We start from the raw sequence: 17,704 nt of genomic DNA, 5'->3' as shown, positions 1-17,704 counted from the left end.
AGTGCTTCTGCGGAACATGTCCTACAATTTGTCTTTTTTGACCTTCCTGCCATATCTGTCTAAAAATCGGTGAGAACTTTGCTAAAATCGGTGAGAACTTTGATATAGCCAAGTGCAGTGAAAGCAGGGCTTAGTGAGAGCATACAAATTGATGAGGTTGTTGATCTAAGGACAAAGAAATGTGATCAAAGGACCATCTAGATATACAGGAGAAAGGATGGCAAGAAAAGCAAGATACTTAATTTAATCATCTGAAACTATGGATATTCTCCATTTTCTTTTATTATAGAACAGTTCCGGAAATAATCCTAGAAAGGTGAAGAGGTGAGTATCATTATGCATTGAACATGTTTTGAAATGTAGTTTTATTTCAGACTTAGTTTATTAGCCTTATTTATTAAGTCTTCAGTATTTGTAGAGTATTATATGCCCTTATTTGAGTGGAGTTTCAGAGTAGAAAGCATAATTAAGGCTCACTGAAATCTTGAAATCTACAAGCAATACTTTTAAATACGTGGAGAAATCTTTGAACATATGCACACACTACACTGTAGACATAAAGGCCTATGGGGCTCTTGGTCGAGTAATTGATTAAGGGCATTATTTTGGACGAGGCTGACAGAGGAAATGGGTTTGCAGAGATGTTTTCACGAGAAGTGCATAATGGGAATTCTGTGGCGGTCCAGTGGTTAAGACTCTGTGCTTTCACTACGGGAGCCTAGGTTCAATCCCTGGTGGGGGAACTAAGATCCCACAGGTGTGTGTAGCAATGGTATCATAACTTGGGGAAGAAAAAAAAAGACCAAATGTTATGTAAATTATGATGACTTGGTTTATTGAACTGAAAAGAAAAGCAAGGATGTCAGTGTAGTCAGCAGTGAGAGTGAGATGGCAGCAGGAGCCATTATAAGGCACCAGTACATTCCAAACAATAGGTGATGTTTGCAGAGAGATGATGCCTGATGCGGGTATTTGAATGAAGATGGGAGAGGCCTGCGTGTGAGATGATCAGGCTGTCAGTCGTGGTTCTAGTGTCAGGGAGGAGGAAGGAGGAGCATTTGTGAGACAGACTGTAAAGGAAGAGTAGACGTGACTTGAGGGAACTGAGTTACAGAACTGGGTAAAGAAGATGCAAAGGAAAAAGGATACAAAGATTGTTCCTTCTGGATGAGTTGCTGACGAGTCATGGCACTGATGCCGTTAAGGGAGTTGAAGACTTGACGGCTTAGGGGAGAGATAGCAGTTTGTATTTGTTTAGTTTTAGGTGGTATTTGAACTTCCAGTTGTAGGAGGCTTACCACCAGCAAGGAATAAAAGTCAAAGGAAACACAACCAGGATGAGAGTTCAAAGAGATATATTTCCTGAGGTTTTGAGTCTAGAGGTAGATAAAGAGAGGCCAGCGGCATGCTGACAATGAATGTGTTAAGGCCAAAAGAGGAACCAAGAAAGGAGCGAAAAATAGAGGACAGAGAACCATATTGTTTCTAAAGAAAAAGGTTAGTATTTGCTACCTCATTATTCTAATAGTTGACTCAAAATATAAAAAGCCAGGGCTTCCTTGGTGGCGCAGTGGTTGAGAGTCCGCCTGCCAATGCAAGGGATACAGGTTCGTGCCCCCGTCCGGGAGGATCCCACATGCCACAGAGCGGCTGGGCCCGTGAGCCATGGCTGCTTAGCCTGCGTGTCAGGAGCCTGTGCTCCGCAACGGGAGAGGCCACAACAGTGAGAGGCCCGCGTACTGCAAAAATATATATATATATAAAAAGCCTAGTGCGACGTGAAACCTACTAATATAAACAAGTTACATTTGATTTCAGTTTTGAGTTTACGGGCTTCTGTTAACTTTTAGATCTTTGGCACCTAGATTTGACTCTCCTGTGAAGAGTAAAGAAAGCATGTATACTGTGGACTCCAGGTAAGAGGGAAAACTGTGAAAAAGAATTTGTTTAAGGATACATTTGCTCCTCTGATAAAAGTTTCTTAAGGGACTGTTGAACATCAGGCAGGTTAAATTATATTTCTACCTGAACTGTTTAATTGTTTTAGCACAATCAGGCCCACAAAGGATCATTGTCTCTTGGAGGAACACAATTTAGATGTATCCAAATGGAATGTGGTAAGTGTAGATCTGTGTGATACTCAGGTGGATTTCTCTGACATCTATGGAAGGTTTTAATATTGAAAGCAAATATTTCTATAAACCAGTGATTTTTTTTTTTTTCAACAAAAGTACTCCTGCAGGAATCACAGTAGATCCACTTGGATCTGTATTCCATTTTCCAGCTCCATAGCAGATTTCCCTTTGAAAAGGGGTTGCTTTTGTGGTAGATCATGTGTTTGGGCTTTATATAAAGTATCTAAAACAAAGGAGGCCTATTTGCAACAGGGGGACATTGAATATAAGCTTAAAAAATAATAAAGAATCACCAAATATTTAATAAGTACCTAATATATACCTGGCACTGTGCTGGACATTGGATTTATAGCAGGAACAAATAGAAACAGCTCCTGCCCTCCTGGAGTTTTGAGGGGATGATGATTACATGAAAAAGTCTGTAATTACAAACCGTAGTCAGAGGTCTGAAGGAAAAGCCATGACATGGTTAGAAATGAAAGCAGAACCCTTGGATGTAGAGTGAGGGGTGAGGCAAGGCTTTCTCTGGGGTCACATTTGTGGGGAGGCCCTGAGCTTCTGCAGAAGAGCATGTGGGAAGGTGAAGGTGGGAAAGGTGATGTGAACGTCGGAGGAGCGGAGACAAGGCCGTGTGCTGGGAGGGCAGTGAGCAAGGGCCCGGGGCCACGAGACCAGCTGGAGAGGGAGGCAGGGCCAAACAGGTGGCCACTTGTAGCCCATGCAAGGACTTTCTGGGCTTTGCTGAATGCAGGGGTGGGCTATGGGAGGATCTAGGCAATAAACAGACGTGATCAGACTTAGTGTTTATCACACTGGTTGCTTTGTGGATCACGGATTGGAGTGGAGGAAGGAGGGGAAGTGGAGTGTCCAGTGAACAAAGTTCTGCGGGAGTCTGATGGAAGTTTGGACTGCAGGGAAAAGGTGGGCAGACACCAGCAGGTGTGTTTTAGAAGGAGAATTGGCAGGGTTAATGATGGAATGTGGGGCATGAGGGAGAGGGGAAACCCAAGGAGTTGCCAACGTAGGCAGGCTCAGAGCATGTGCTCATTTCTCTTGTAACAGCTTGGTGGTAGCCGGGGAACACAGTGTGGCACTGTTTTCTAAAGTTTTATACTTGGGATAAGATTCTTTACCATGGCTTTTGTTTAACCAGAAGGTGACTGACTCTCAGGGGTGATCTGTTATGTTGGGATGGGAAGAGGGAAGACCTATGCTTTGCAATTCAAGAATTTCTGTGAAGTGGATCCTTCTTATTCAGAAGAGGAGAGTCCTGCTTATTAGACAGTCCATTTCACCAGTGCTGTTAAGGGAAAGTGGGAGGGTGGGAGTGGGGAGCAGCGAACCCTGAACCTCAGAATAACAGTAACGTTCATCTTTCAAGGTTTATCAGAGATTTTACAGAAATAACACCAATTGACGCAGGTGGATTTGGCCAAGTTTTCAAAGCCAAACACAAAATCGATGAGAAGACTTATGTTATTAAATGTGTTAAATATAATAACGAGTAAGTAGTAATATTTTATTTTTTTGAATGGGAAGGTGTTTTGAACCTGCAACTATTCTTTTTTATGTATCTCTCTTCTGCGCTAGCGTATTATTATTATTTTGTAGTCCTCCTTAAAAATGTCATTCTACCATGAGGAGCTTGGCTTACTCTGAAATGATCTCACTTTACCGTGGTTACTTCAGTTAAAAAATGGATATACCACTGATCATCCTTTTGAGGCTGTCTCGATGAAAACTAAAGTTATAAAATCATTTAGCTTAAGATGACCTTCGAGATTTTGTAGTTTCATCTCCTTAACAGATGAGGGGACTGAGATCCAAAGATATGAACTGATTTGACAAAGGTAAAAGCTAGTGGGTGTTTGTTGTCTATTATTGCATAATCCACCACTCCAAAATGTCGTGGCTTAAAAACACCTAGTTATTACTATCTCTAGTGGTCCTATGAGTTGATTGTGCTCATCTGGGCCATTCTTCATGCATTTGCAGTTAGGAGCTTGACAAGGCTGGACATCGGAGATGGCTCTCTCACATGGCTAGCAGTGATGCTGGCTGTGGCTACAAGTCCCACTGGCACTTGTTAACCAGAGCACCTCCACATGGCCCCTTTATGTGGTCTTGGCTTTTCACAGCTTAGTTGTTGGGTTCTGAGGACTGTCCCAGAGCAACTCATCCCAGGAGGGAGCAGTCTTGGAAGTTCCACATTATATTGGTTAAACAAAGTCACTAAGAGCAGCTCGAGGGGAGGGCAAATAGACTGCCTCTTACTCTGAGGAGTGGATGCAAGTATGTGGAGAGAAGGAATTCATGATGACCATATTGGACACTATCTACTGTGGTAACAAGGTGGAGATTTAGAGCTCATCCTCTGGAATACCAGTCTGCTGTGTTCCCACTATATACCAGTGCTTCGCACGTTTGTCTTACGTATTATCTGTGCCCTTCCCAAGCCCCACCCCACTCCAATTACTGGATAGCAGAACTCCTTCAGGAAGGAAAACACAGAGGGAGCAGGTCTTAAATCACATGTTCACCAGTCTTGCTTGTTGTTTTCTGGCAGTTGTTAACTATTTGTAACTTGGCCAGACTGATCCCTCAAGGACTAGAGAAAGAGATGGAAAAGGGATATGGGTGAAGGAAAATGACATGAGCAAAGGAGAAGCAGGCATGGTGTCCCAGGTGCTCTTCATCCAGTTAAACCAACCTACTTTCTGTCCCATGGACAGAAAGCCTTGCAGTTGAAATACCTTCATACCTACTCGGCATCAAAACAAGGCTTTTTCGTTCTTCATCGTTTTGCTTAACAGAAATGAACTACGGTTGTTCCTTCTCTCCCCTAACATCTTTTTTAATGGTCATAGTTAATTATGATAAGGGTGCAATGTCTTGGACATTTCTAGTGGCTTCATAAATTGGTAAAACATAAATTGGTGAAAAATACACTTGGAGATATTAATCTAGAGCCATAAAAATGTTTAGATGCTTTGACCCATGGATTTCCTATCTGGGAACCTATTCCAAGGATATTACCCAGATTATGGGAAAAGCTATTCAAGAAGATAAAAAATCACAATCACAATGTCATTTATAGCAGTGAGAAATTAGAGCAAACAAAATGTTCAGCAATGAAGAAATGATTAAGTATGTTTTGTTCTCTCCCCTGATCAATGGCTATTTTGCAGTCATTAAAAATGAGGGTTAGGGCTTCCCTGGTGGCGCAGTGGTTGAGAGTACGCCTGCCGATGCGGGGGACGCGGGTTCGTGCCCCGGTCCGGGAGGATCCCGCGTGCCGCGGAGCGGCTGGGCCCGTGAGCCATGGCCGCTGAGCCTGCGCGTCCGGAGCCTGTGCTCCGCGACGGGAGAGGCCGCAGCAGTGAGAGGCCCGCGTACCGCAAAAAAAAAAAAAAAAAAAAAAAAAATGAGGGTTATGTACTGTAAATATTATACATGAAATAGTATGATGCTGGAAGTTGCTTTAGAATAATCCAGGGGGAAGATGAGGAAGTAGGTAAGAGTATAAATGAAACAAGATTGGCCAGGAGTTAATAACTGTTTTATCTGATGAAACAGTGATGGCCAGGTAGGGGCTCATTCTACTATTTCCTCTACTTTTTTATACTTTTGAAATCTTACATTAAAAACTTTATACATGATGGTTATACAGATTGTATAATAATCAGGAAAATTTTAAAGCTAATACATTATATAGAAAAAAATAGGATAAAATATACCCTATAATTACAAATATGTAAACATGTATATGAAGAAAGACTATAATAAGTAATCTAAAATAATAAATGATTATGTTAGAATTGTGTTGACATATGAGTAATTTTTTTCTTTATTTTTATAAATTTTACATCATATAGAACTTTTCAAATTAAAAAAAGAAATTATAAAATGTTTGCTTATTTTCTCACCCTTGAAATCACAAATTGATTTATCCCATTTGGCATAGAATTGTCATAGCTCTTGACTACACATCCCTGTAAAGCTTCCACATTGTGCAATGAAATTTCAGTCTCTCTGCATAGATCACCCCCTTTGTGCACTTCTGCCACACACTGAAAATTCTGAATTAGATTCTTCATGCTGCTTGTGTTACCTACCACTTCTACCCAAATGGGGTTTGCTTATGAAATCCAAATTGATTTTAACACGTCTAAATAAAACATAGTGGATGATTTTTTTTAGCTCCCGCCCAGAAAAAAAAATTCCATCACTGGCAGTTCACAGACTACTACATATGACTTTTAAACTGTGATGTTTAGAATAATTAAGTTACTGTTTTTTTCTCTTGTGTTGAGGGTGAGAACAGCTGTGTTTTTTCTGTGTGTTCACTCTTTCCTTTCGAGCACTGCTGGCTTCCATTCTAAAACTCAGTGTGGAAACCATGGCCACTGTTTAATAAGGGAATATAAGTAGCTGTCTGCTGTTGCTCGAGGCGTTTTGTTGTTGTTATCAGGGATGGATACTGACGCTTTTGTGTTTCCTGTTTCTTTTAACTAGGAAGGTAGAGCGTGAAGTGAAAGCTTTGGCAATGCTTGATCATGCAAATATCGTTCACTACCACGGTTGTTGGGATGGGCTTGATTACGATCCTGAGCAAAGCATAAATTCTTTAAGGTAACTAAAAGGAAATTCCCATAGTCATAATGGGATAGAGGAAACAGTCATTTACTATGTGTGGGCCACTGGGTAAGGCCATTAATTATTACATTTAATAATCACAGCCAGAAACACTGAGACACTGTTATGCCTCCATTCTACAAGTAAGGAGACAATGAATAGTCTTTTTCTTGCTCCAGACTTGCTTTAAAAAACCTTTTTTAAATTGTCCTCCGTGGTTTTTGAAATCTCAGGTTTAGCTTTCCTGACTCTGTTGTTTAAGGTACAGGCTTGCTCCCATGCCCTGACTTCAGTCCAGGCCATAAACGCAGTCTTGTGAAGAAGGTTTGAACTTGCTGTCTATGCTGCATTTGGAGGCTCCCCTCCTTCCTCCACTGCCAACCCTCTTCTGTCCCTCTCACCTGGTTGGCAGGGTGCAGTCAAGGGGCCTCTTCTGAATGCAGTTATACCACTTATGGTCAGGTGGTGGGCAGTGAAAATAATTCCAAGACCCTGAGCTGTGATGGGGGCACCCTCCCCTCAAACCTTGCATTACTGACGATTTGTCTCAGACAAGCCACTGCAAAGGGACTGAAGGGTTTTAAAGAGCTGGCGCCTCCCTTGGAAAGTCACCCATTGTTTCTTGGAGACAGTCCTTTCAGTATAATCCTGAGGCCACTGTGGGCCTGTTCATCCACCGTCTCCACACCATGTAATTGAGAACCTTATCATCGGTTTCAGAAGTACCATCAACATACAGACTTCTTCAGCTTTCAGCAAATTCCTGGTTACCTTTTTCTGTTTTCTAGCCAATATATGCTCAAAGAATTTAAATTAGTATTGAGGCCAACTTAGTTCAGAAAAAAACCCCAAAAGCCTAAACAAAAAACCATGGTTAGCAAAATCAGTCCTCTCTGCTATACCTCATAGCAATTTGTTGGCACTTTTCTTAGAATTCTTATCTATGTACTATTATTTTAGGTTTGTTTTTCCTTTATCTCTGTCCTATTAAACTATAATCCTCATGACAGCAAGGATAGTGTCTAACTCACTTTCTTATCTTTAGATGCCTGTTCTGTGCCTTTCACAAAATAGATGCTCAGTAGAGCAATGGTGAATTAAAATGTTTCAAAATTACTGTATATATTAATGAAATTTGGTTTTCTGCAATTCCATTGTATTTATGCTTCTATTCCTATCTATTAGCAAAGATAATCAAGGACCTTCAGCAACAAAGAATGGGCAGGCTGCTACTTTATAACTTAGCTAAACAAAGCTTTGGATACCTGGGAATTTATGATTTAAATAAAGACTGGGTTATTATGTTTTGATTCAAATTTGTTATATTTAGGTTTGTTTTGAGACATATTTTGGCATTTTTAAGAAGGTGCAATTTTTTAATGGAATTTTAAGTGTATTTTTTAATAAATTTATTTGTATTGCTACTTCTAACATACTGTGAGTTTTATACCCAGATCAAAGACTAGGTGCCTTTTCATCCAAATGGAATACTGTGATAAAGGGACATTGAAGCAATGGATTGACGATAGAAGAGGCAAGGAACAAGACAAATGTTTGGCTTTGGTATTCTTTAAACAAATAACAGAAGGAGTGCATTACATACATTCCAAACAGTTAATTCATAGAGACCTTAAGGTAAGTGGAAAAAATACTTTGTTAGGAAATGATAAATTAGTTAATTTAAAAGTCTGTCTTCTTTAGTTTTAGAATCGATTGACAGTCATGAGGAAATAACATCTCTGATCCTCTAAAGTTAGAATGGATCTAGCACTTGCCCCAAATACCAATCTATAGAACCACACAGAAGGTCTCCAGGGCTGTAAACTTATGGAGACACTGAGCTCCACAGGAAGAAGCTCATTCACTTCTGGTTCTATTTGTCATCCTGGCTGAGAGTCACACCCCAGTTGTAAACACTAAGAGCTTTAGTATACTGAACACTTGTGCAAATAATTATTGTGGCTGGCACAGCCAGCTGGCTGCTCTGTCCCTGCCTCTCCTGCTTCTCAGGCTTGTCTGAGAGGCAGAAGGGACTCTGGTAACTGGCTTTGGAAACATGGTTCTCTTAACCTTTCAGTCATTACTCTTGAGGGCAGTCACAGCCACTAGGTCCAGAGTCTAGAATTTCCTTGGCATTTGGTTAGACATCTGTGCCCCATGATTGGAAAATTGCAGTAACCCAAACCTTGGAATGTAGCATATCTTTGTATTTTCATTTTCTTCGGGCTTCCTAGCTTCTTTTACGGTCTAGTTGAGCAGTTTTCCCATTTCCTCCTCAAAAGTGAAAGAAGAGAGACAGAAGAGCTTTCAGTCTCTCCTCCATACTCCCTGTGATTTGCCTACGCTTATCACAGACTGGCCATGCTGAATCCTGTCACCGAATCTTTGCTCATGTTCTTGCATTGGACACTATCTGCCTGTCCCCTTTGGTCCCAATTCCTTTATGAGCCTTTCCCAGTCACTCTGGATCAGACAGAAGCACCTTGTCTATGTGGACCTTGACTCTCTGCTTACCCCACCTGTCTAAAACAGCCGGGAATGAGAAACAAAGCAAAAAGTTCCTTGAGAAAAATAAGCAACCATGTACATAGTTGTTTGTTTGGCCTAGGTAGGAAAAGATGGCCCTTAAGAGGTATTGCATCCTTGGTCTGCCCAGGGGCTGGATGTCTGATGCCTTCAAGTAGGAGTCTACCTCGTTCCAGTATCTTTTTTTAACAGTATCTGAAGGTGTTCTTTGAAGTTGGAATGATATAATGACTCTGTTCAAAAGGTGACATTTAGAATGGCTATACCTACACTTCGAAATAAATCGTAGAGTTAAATAAGAAATTAAACACAATTATCTATTTATACAATCATTTGCAAATAAATTATCTACTTACCCAGTCATTTCCTCTACTCAGCAGTTTGAGTGTTACCTCCCAGACCCTTGTCAGGATGAGTTAGTGAAATTCTGATCGGTGCTCCCTTCTCCCACCACCTGGTCTGCCAGTTCCCTCCTGTATTCTGCACTGCTTGTGCTCCGTGTCGGGGAGTGATCTTTTCTTGTGTCTGCAGAGAATGTTTGCTCTATGTCGGCAGGTGCTCAAAGGTCAAACTTTAATACTACTGAGCCTTCTTTCATCTTCTGCAACTTCCTAGCTTCACTGCTACAGTTGTTGTTTTCTCATATCTGAGAGAAGATATGAACAAAGGTGTGCACCTTATTTTGTGATGCTTTGCAAAATACCTGCTCCTGGTGGCTTTGCCAGAGAACCATCTTTACCCAAGAAAGCCCCTATTCTATAAAGTCGACCAGCATTTACCTTAAGAACCAGACCAAAAATGCTGGTGATGGACACAGAGGTTTGTGGAGTGAGGGCTTAGGGCCTGAGGAGTTCAGTCCCCCAGTCGGCCCAGGCCCCTCGGTCAGCCTCAGCCCTTATTCCTGTACCTCCTGGATAAAGTTTGCTCCTTTTTTTTTTTTTTGGCCACACCTTGCGGCTTGTGGGATCTTAGTTCCCCGACGAGGGATCTAAACTGGGCCCCCTGCAGTGGAAGCTCAGAGTCCTAACCACTGAACCACCAGGGAATTCCCAGTTGGCACCCTTTTTTTTTCGCACCCTTTTTTTTTTTTTTTTTTTTTTAAACATCTTTATTGGGGTATAATTGCTTTACAATGGTGTGTTAGTTTCTGCTTTACAACAAAGTGAATCAGCTATACATATACATATGTTCCCATATGTCTTCCCTCTTGCGTCTCCCTCCCTCCCACTCTCCCCATCCCACCCTTCCAGGCTGTCACAAAGCACCGAGCTAATATCCCTGTGCCTTGCGGCTGCTTCCCCCCAGCTATCTACCTTACTACGTTTGTTAGTGTGTATATGTCCATGACTCTCTCTCGCCCTGTCAAAACTCACCCTTCCCCCTCCCCATATCCTTAAGTCCGTTCTCCAGTAGGTCTGCGTCTTTATTCCTATCTTACCCCTAGGTTCTTCATGACATTTTTTTCCCTTAAATTCCATATATATGTGTTAGCATACGGTATTTGTCTTTTTCTTTCTGACTTACTTCACTCTGTATGACAGATTCTAGGTCTATCCATCTCATTACAAATAGCTCAATTTCATTTCTTTTTAAGGCTGAGTAATATTCCATTGTGTATATGTGCCACATCTTCTTTATCCATTCATCCGATGATGGGCGCTTAGGTTGTTTCCATGTCCTGGCTATTGTAAATAGAGCTGCAATGAACATTTTGGTACATGACTCTCTTTGAATTTTGGTTTTCTCAGGGTATATGCCCAGTAGTGGGATTGCTGGGTCATATGGTAATTCTATTTGTAGTTTTTTAAGGAACCTCCATACTGTTCTCCACAGTGGCTGAACCAATTCACATTCCCACCAGCAGTGCAAGAGTGTCCCCTTTTCTCCACACCCTCTCCAGCATTTATTGTTTCTTGATTTTTTGATGATGGCCATTCTGACTGGTGTGAGATGATATCTCATTGTAGTTTTGATTTGCATTTCTCTAATGATTAATGATGTTGAGCATTCTTTCATGTGTTTGTTGGCATTCTGTATATCTTCTTTGGAGAAATGTCTATTTAGGTCTTCTGCCCATTTTTGGATGGGGTTGTTTGTTTTTTTGTTATTGAGCTGCATGAGCTGCTTGTAAATTTTGGAGATTAATCCTTTGTCAGTTGCTTCATTTGCAAATGTTTTCTCCCATTCTGAGGGTTGTCTTTTGGTCTTGGTTATGGTTTCCTTTGCTGTGCAAAAGCTTTGAAGTTTCATTAGGTCCCATTTGTTTATTTTTGTTTTTATTTCCATTACTCTAGGAGGTGGGTCAGAAAGGATCTTGCTGTGATTTATGTCATAGAGTGTTCTTCCTATGTTTTCTTCTAAGAGTTTGATAGTTTCTGGCCTTACATTTAGGTCTTTAATCCATTTTGAGCTTATTTTTGTGTATGGTGTTAGGGAGTGATCTAATCTCATACTTTTACATGTACCTGTCCAGTTTTCCCAGCACCATTTATTGAAGAGGCTGTCCTTTCTCCACTGTACATTCCTGCCTCCTTTATCAAAGATAAGGTGTCCATATGTGCGTGGGTTTATCTCTGGGCTTTCTATCCTGTTCCACTGATCTGTCTTTCTGTTTTTGTCGCACCCTTTTTTATGTTCTACCATCCAACATTTTGCCTAGTCATACCATAACTGATTAGACAAAATGTGGCATCATGTTTTTTTCTTTTTAATGAACTATAAACAAGCAATCTAATATTTTTATTAGACAGTCCCATCCAGCTTATATATTTAGACAGTTTCGTAAATGCAGCCTCCTATTTCTCAGAGCCAGGCTGTAGCCTTGTGTGGGACCAGCAGTTGTACTTGCAAACCCAACATCTTCCTACACTGTAACTTGAATACAGCAGAGGCACATTTTCTCTCTACATCCCCACACGTCTACAGGTTTCCGTCCATGTTACTGGTGGTAGGTTCCAATCTAACCATTAATTGTTATAATCTAACTACTGATTTCTGCGTGGGCTTTTTCAGGCTGGTTCTTCGAAGCTGCTCTTTCAACCTGCTTGGGCTTATGGTCTCTTCTCTTTCAGTTTCTTTACTAGGCCCTGTCCTAAGTGTTGTCTCCTTGAGTCTGTGTGTGTGTGTGGATAGCCCAACATTGCATTGAAAGTAGCTTTCTCAAGAATGGCAAAATATTAATTTCCTCATCAACAACCTTCATGTTTTCATGGTCTTTAGAATATTGGTCAATACCTTCTACAAAGTTGTGGAATTGTCATTCGGTTCTTCCATTCCTTTTTTTTTTTTCAATCTGCTTAAAGAATTACGTGGAAAAAAAAGTATTTCAGTGCTAGTCATCAGCTTCCAGTTAACTTGATATGCCTTCAAAGATAGAGGGCAAGCCTGCATACTGTTCTCCATAGTGGCTGTATCAATTCAAAGATATTAAAAAAAAAAAAAAAAAAAGATGGGCTACGTTTGTGAAGAAGTTGTCAGACGCCTGGAGAAATAGACGTAAAGGAAGGCTCCAGGGGAAATTCTGCATATGATATTCTGCAGCATTACTGGGAATGGACTCATTCTGAGAATCTCAAAATTAGAAAGGATCTTAAGGGTGTCTACTTCAATCCCCATCAAATCCTGGACTCATATTTGCAACGTTTCCACCAAGTGGGCGTCCAGCCCTGGCTTGAATACTTTGTAGGATGGGGAACTCTCTAACTCCCATTCTTTGGACCACACGATTAGTATATCAGGATATATTAAGGCAAATCTTGTGGTTGTTTTCATCCTCTAGTCCTGGATCTGTCCCCTGGGACCAGGCAGAGTGAATCCACCTTCCACTTATCTTAAGATATTTGAAGGCAGCTATGCCCCAAGCCTTCTCTGCTCTCAGCCAAAAAGTCCTTACTTCCTCAGCTAGCATTTTAAAGACTGATAATAATAAATTTCCTGTTTTGGGCTTACCTATGTAAGAGTAAATGCCTTATAAGTAAATATAAAAATAGCTGTTACTAAATATGATTTGGATGTGTGATAAAAGTCTTGTCAAATTGGTACTTACAAGTTAAAATTTTTTTTCTGTAGCCAAGAAATATATTTTTAGTAGGTATGAACCAAATAAAGATTGGAGACTTTGGACTTGTAACATACCTGAAAAATGATGAAGCACGGACAAGTAAACAGGGAACTAGGCAATACATGAGCCCAGAACAGGTGAGGTCCCCTTCCTTTCTGTTGATATATATTTTTATCTCTTTCATTTTTTTAACTATAAAAATAATAGGCACCTCTCATAAAATTAAAACAGTACAGAAGTAAATAGAATAAAAATGGAAAGCTCTCCTTACCCTTCCTTTCTACTCTTCTCACTAGAGTTTGTGGTTTATCCTTTTAGATCATTTTCTTTGGGTTATAAAAAATATACAGATAGAAATACATATTTACAGAGACTTTTTACATAAAAACATACATAAATACATTTTACAAGATACTATAATGTTATTTTGTGACTTAATTTTTTTTTACTCAACAGTGTATCATAATCTTTCCATAGCTGTACAAATAGATTTGACACTTTTTTTTTTTTTTTTGCGGTACGCGGGCCTCTCACTGTTGTGGCCTCTCCCGTTGCGGAGCACAGGCTCCGGACATGTAGGCTCAGCAGCCATGGCTCATGGGCCCAGCCGCTCTGCAGCATGTGGGATCTTCCCGGACCGGGGCACGAACCCGTGTCCCCTGCATTGGCAGGCAGACTCTCAACCACTGCGCCACCAGGGAAGCCCTTGACACATTATTTTTAACAAGTGTATTGTATGCCAAAGTATAGATATACCGGCACGCATTTAACTATTGCCTTATTGATGGGCATTTATTTAGATTGTTTCCAACTTTTTACATTTATAGACATGTTACGTGTCTTCCTCCTTATCTTTGAGTCTAAAAACAAATATTTCGATGATAATCAATGATAGATTCTTTGAATTGAAATTGCTGACTAGAATGACAGGTGCAGTTCAAAGTTGATACATACTATTAATGCATATATGTGGAACCTGGAAAAATGGTACAGATGAACCGGTTTGTAGGGCAGAAATAGAGACACCGATGTCCATACAAACATACGGACACCAAGGGGGGAAAGTGGCCGGGGGTGGGATGAACTGGGAGATTGGGATTGACGTGTATATACTAATATGTATAAAACAGATAACTAATAAGAACCTGCTATATAAAAAATAGATAAAATACAAAAATTCAAAAAAAATTGATACGTGCTGTGAAATTGTCATTCAAAAAAAGTGACTCTAGTATGTTCTCCTACTAATGTGTACGAGAATGCTGCCTCCTCCCTCACACTCTCAGTTGGACTATGGAATTATCAGACTGCAATTTTGGTCACTGAGATGAATGAGGTGTAGCTTGATCTTTTTTTTTTTTTTTGGCTGCGTTGGGTCTTCGTTGCTGCACGCGGGCTTTCTCTAGTTGCGGTGAGCAGGGGCTACTCTTCGTTGCGGTGCACGGGCTTCTCATCGCGGTGGCTTCTTATTGCGGAGCATGGGTTCTAGGTGCGTGGGATTCAGTAGTTGTGACACACGGGCTCTGTAGTTGTGGCTCACGGGCTCTAGAGCTCAGGCTCAGTAGTTGTGGTGCATGGGCTTAGTTGCTCCGCGGCATGTGGGAATCTTCCTGGACCAGGGATCAAACCTGTGTCCCCTACATTGGCAGGCGGATTCTTAACCACTGCGCCACCAGGGAAGTCCCTCAATACTTTCTTTATGGCTTCTGGGTTAATCATTTTTATTTTGGAGGTCCTTCCTACCACAAGATTGTAAAAATATTTCGTGTTTTTATTGATACTTTAGCTGAATTAATTTTTGTATATATATGAAGGAGTATAACTTGATTTTCCCCATGTGGGTATGAAATTGTCCCATCACCATATATCAAATAGTTAATGATCTAAAATATTCTTTTAAGGAAAATTTGTAGAGACAAAAAGTAGAACAGAGGTTACCAGGGGCTGAGGGGAGAGAGGAATGGGAAGTTGTTGTTTAATGGGTACATTTTCTGTTTGTGATGAAAAAATTTCTGGAGATAGTGGTGATGATTACGCAACATTGTGAAGGCACTTAATTACTAAATTGTACAAATGGAAATGGTTAAAATGGTAAATTTTATATATATATATTTAACACAATATAAATATGCTATTTTATCATATATGAAATTCCCACACACTTATGGATCTGTTTCTGGACTCTATTCTGTCCAGTTGATTTATTTAATGTTCTTCCTCTTTAATATCATCCTGTTTAATTATTATAGCATTATAAAATGTTTTATATTTTAGCATTATAGAATTATTATTGCATTATATAATGTCCTGATAGATATCAGGACATTATTCTTCAATTAAAAAATGTTCTACCTTAAGCTTATACAGTACTGTAGGTCAATTATATCTCAATGAAACTGGAAGAAAAAAATGTTCTTAGTGTTCACATTTACTATTCCAAATAAACTATAGAATCAGTTTGTCATGTTCCACAACTGGTGTTGATGTTTTGATAGCAATTGCATTATATTTAAGGATTCAATTGAGGGGAATTGACATCTTTATATATTTGAGACTTCTTCTCCAAGAAGTCTCCAAGAAATTGGTATATTTCTCCCAATTATTCAAATCCTCCTCAGTCAGCTTTTGCCAGGCTATGCTATGGTACCAAATGACACTGATTTCCTAGTGGCATACACAACACCAAAGGTTTATTTCTTGCTCATGTGGTGTGATGGCTGCAGTCTTGGCCCAGTTTTGCCCCACGTGTCTCCTTCATTCTAGAGCCCAGGCTGAAGGAAGAACCCTATCTGAGTATTTCTGTCCTCACTGCAGAAAGCAGTGTCAGAACCTTGTGATGGCTTTTAAGATTCTGCTCCTCAGTGGCATACATCACTGAAAGTCATTGCCCAGAGCAAATTGGCCAGCTCAAGACAAACACATGGTGGGGAAGTGTCATGCTCTCTCTGGGAGGCCAGTGCACAGCTGGGAGCAGTAATATATTCTACCTCAAGGCCACTTTTATATTCTTCAATGAAAACATTCAATGAAAATTTGTTTTTTCTTTATGAATATTGTTCATATTTTTAAAGCTTTTCCCTGGATACGTATCATGTTTTGCTATTAAAATGCGATTCCTTGTATCTTATTGGTTATTAGTGAGGCTGCTGATTTTTAAAATATATTTATTTTTAATTGTGGTAAAATACACATAAAATTTACCATCTTTACCAGTTTTAAGTGTGCAGTTCTGGGGCATTAAGTACCTTCACACTGTGGTGCCACCGTTACCACCATCCATCCACAGAACTTTTCATCTTGCCAAACTGAAACTCTGGACCCATTGAATAGCTCTCCATTCCCCTCTTTCCCAGCCCCAGGCAACCACCATTCTACTTTCTCTATGAATTTGGATACTCTAAGGACCTCTTATAAGTGGAATCACACAGTGTTGGTCCTTTTGTGACTAACTTGTTTCACTCGGCATAATATCCTCAAGATTCATCTATGTTGTAGCATATGTCAGAATTTCCTTCTTTTAAGGCTGAATAATATTCCATTGTATGGATATATCACATTATGTTAATCTGTCACATCAGTGGCTATTAGGGTTGCTTCTATCTTTTAGCTACTTTGAGTATCGCTGTATTGCTGCTATGAATATGATTGTACAGCTATCAATTCATGAATGTTTGGTTTATATATAGACTCATTACTCTAGTAGGTGGGGCTTTTTTGTTTTGTTTTGTTTGTTTTTTTGGTTGATTGCTTACTGTCTGTTTTCATCTTTTGGGGTTGTTTGTCCTATTTTTTTTTTTTATAAATGCCCTTTAAAGATGATTTTTTACTGAAGGGTAATATATCTTTCAAAATACCCCTACTATTTTGTCATCTAAGAAAAAATACAATGAGCCATCTGATGGTTTGAGAGTCTAGAATGAAGAAGGAACACACCTCTTCCTTTGGGGACCATTCAGCGTAAAAATATAAGTTTTTTGCAAAGTGTGAAGGTAGAAGACAGTAGGGGACTAACAGCTCCCTTTTAACTCCCACTCTCTAAAATATCTCCTGCATCCTATATTGTCACATTTTATTGAGGAATAATTTATACACCATAAAATGCACAGATCTTAAGTGTACTTTTTTTTTTTAGTTTTGACAAAGGCATAGACCTGTGAAACATACAAGCCTATGAAAATGTAGAACATTTTCCTCACCCTAGAGTATTCCCCTAGACCCCTTTCCAGTCAGTCACTCCTCTCCACTGCCCAGAGGCAACCAGTGCTTTGATTTCTTTCACCATAGATTAGTTTTCCCTGTCCTTGAACTTCATAAGAATGGAATCATATAGTATGTACTCTTTTGTATT

At 40.0% G+C, this 17,704-nt stretch overlaps 1 protein-coding gene across 5 annotated transcripts in view; it reads left to right on the top strand.

The window, feature by feature from the left end:
• The window catches only part of EIF2AK2 (eukaryotic translation initiation factor 2 alpha kinase 2), a 39,774-nt gene that overhangs the window by 13,761 nt on the left and 8,309 nt on the right, over nucleotides 1–17,704 (top strand). For 4 of the 5 annotated variants that reach the window (XR_004352967.1, XM_032653437.1, XM_032653436.1 and 1 more), the window contains exons 8-13: nucleotides 290–324; nucleotides 1,851–1,916; nucleotides 3,517–3,639; nucleotides 6,651–6,767; nucleotides 8,225–8,405; nucleotides 13,365–13,493. Coding sequence is in view for 4 of the 5 variants with exons in the window: in XM_032653437.1 (XP_032509328.1) it covers nucleotides 290–324; nucleotides 1,851–1,916; nucleotides 3,517–3,639; nucleotides 6,651–6,767; nucleotides 8,225–8,405; nucleotides 13,365–13,493 (651 nt within the window). In the remaining variant the exon portion in view is untranslated. The remainder of the gene's footprint in view (nucleotides 1–289; nucleotides 325–1,850; nucleotides 1,917–3,516; nucleotides 3,640–6,650; nucleotides 6,768–8,224; nucleotides 8,406–13,364; nucleotides 13,494–17,704) is intronic. The other variant, XM_032653438.1, reaches the window with a different exon arrangement.

Source organism: Phocoena sinus, chromosome 13, assembly GCF_008692025.1.
Source record: "Phocoena sinus isolate mPhoSin1 chromosome 13, mPhoSin1.pri, whole genome shotgun sequence".
NCBI classification, from domain to species: domain Eukaryota; kingdom Metazoa; phylum Chordata; class Mammalia; order Artiodactyla; family Phocoenidae; genus Phocoena; species Phocoena sinus.
Note: the sequence above shows the minus strand (reverse complement) of the source record. Positions and strands in the feature narration are given on the sequence as shown.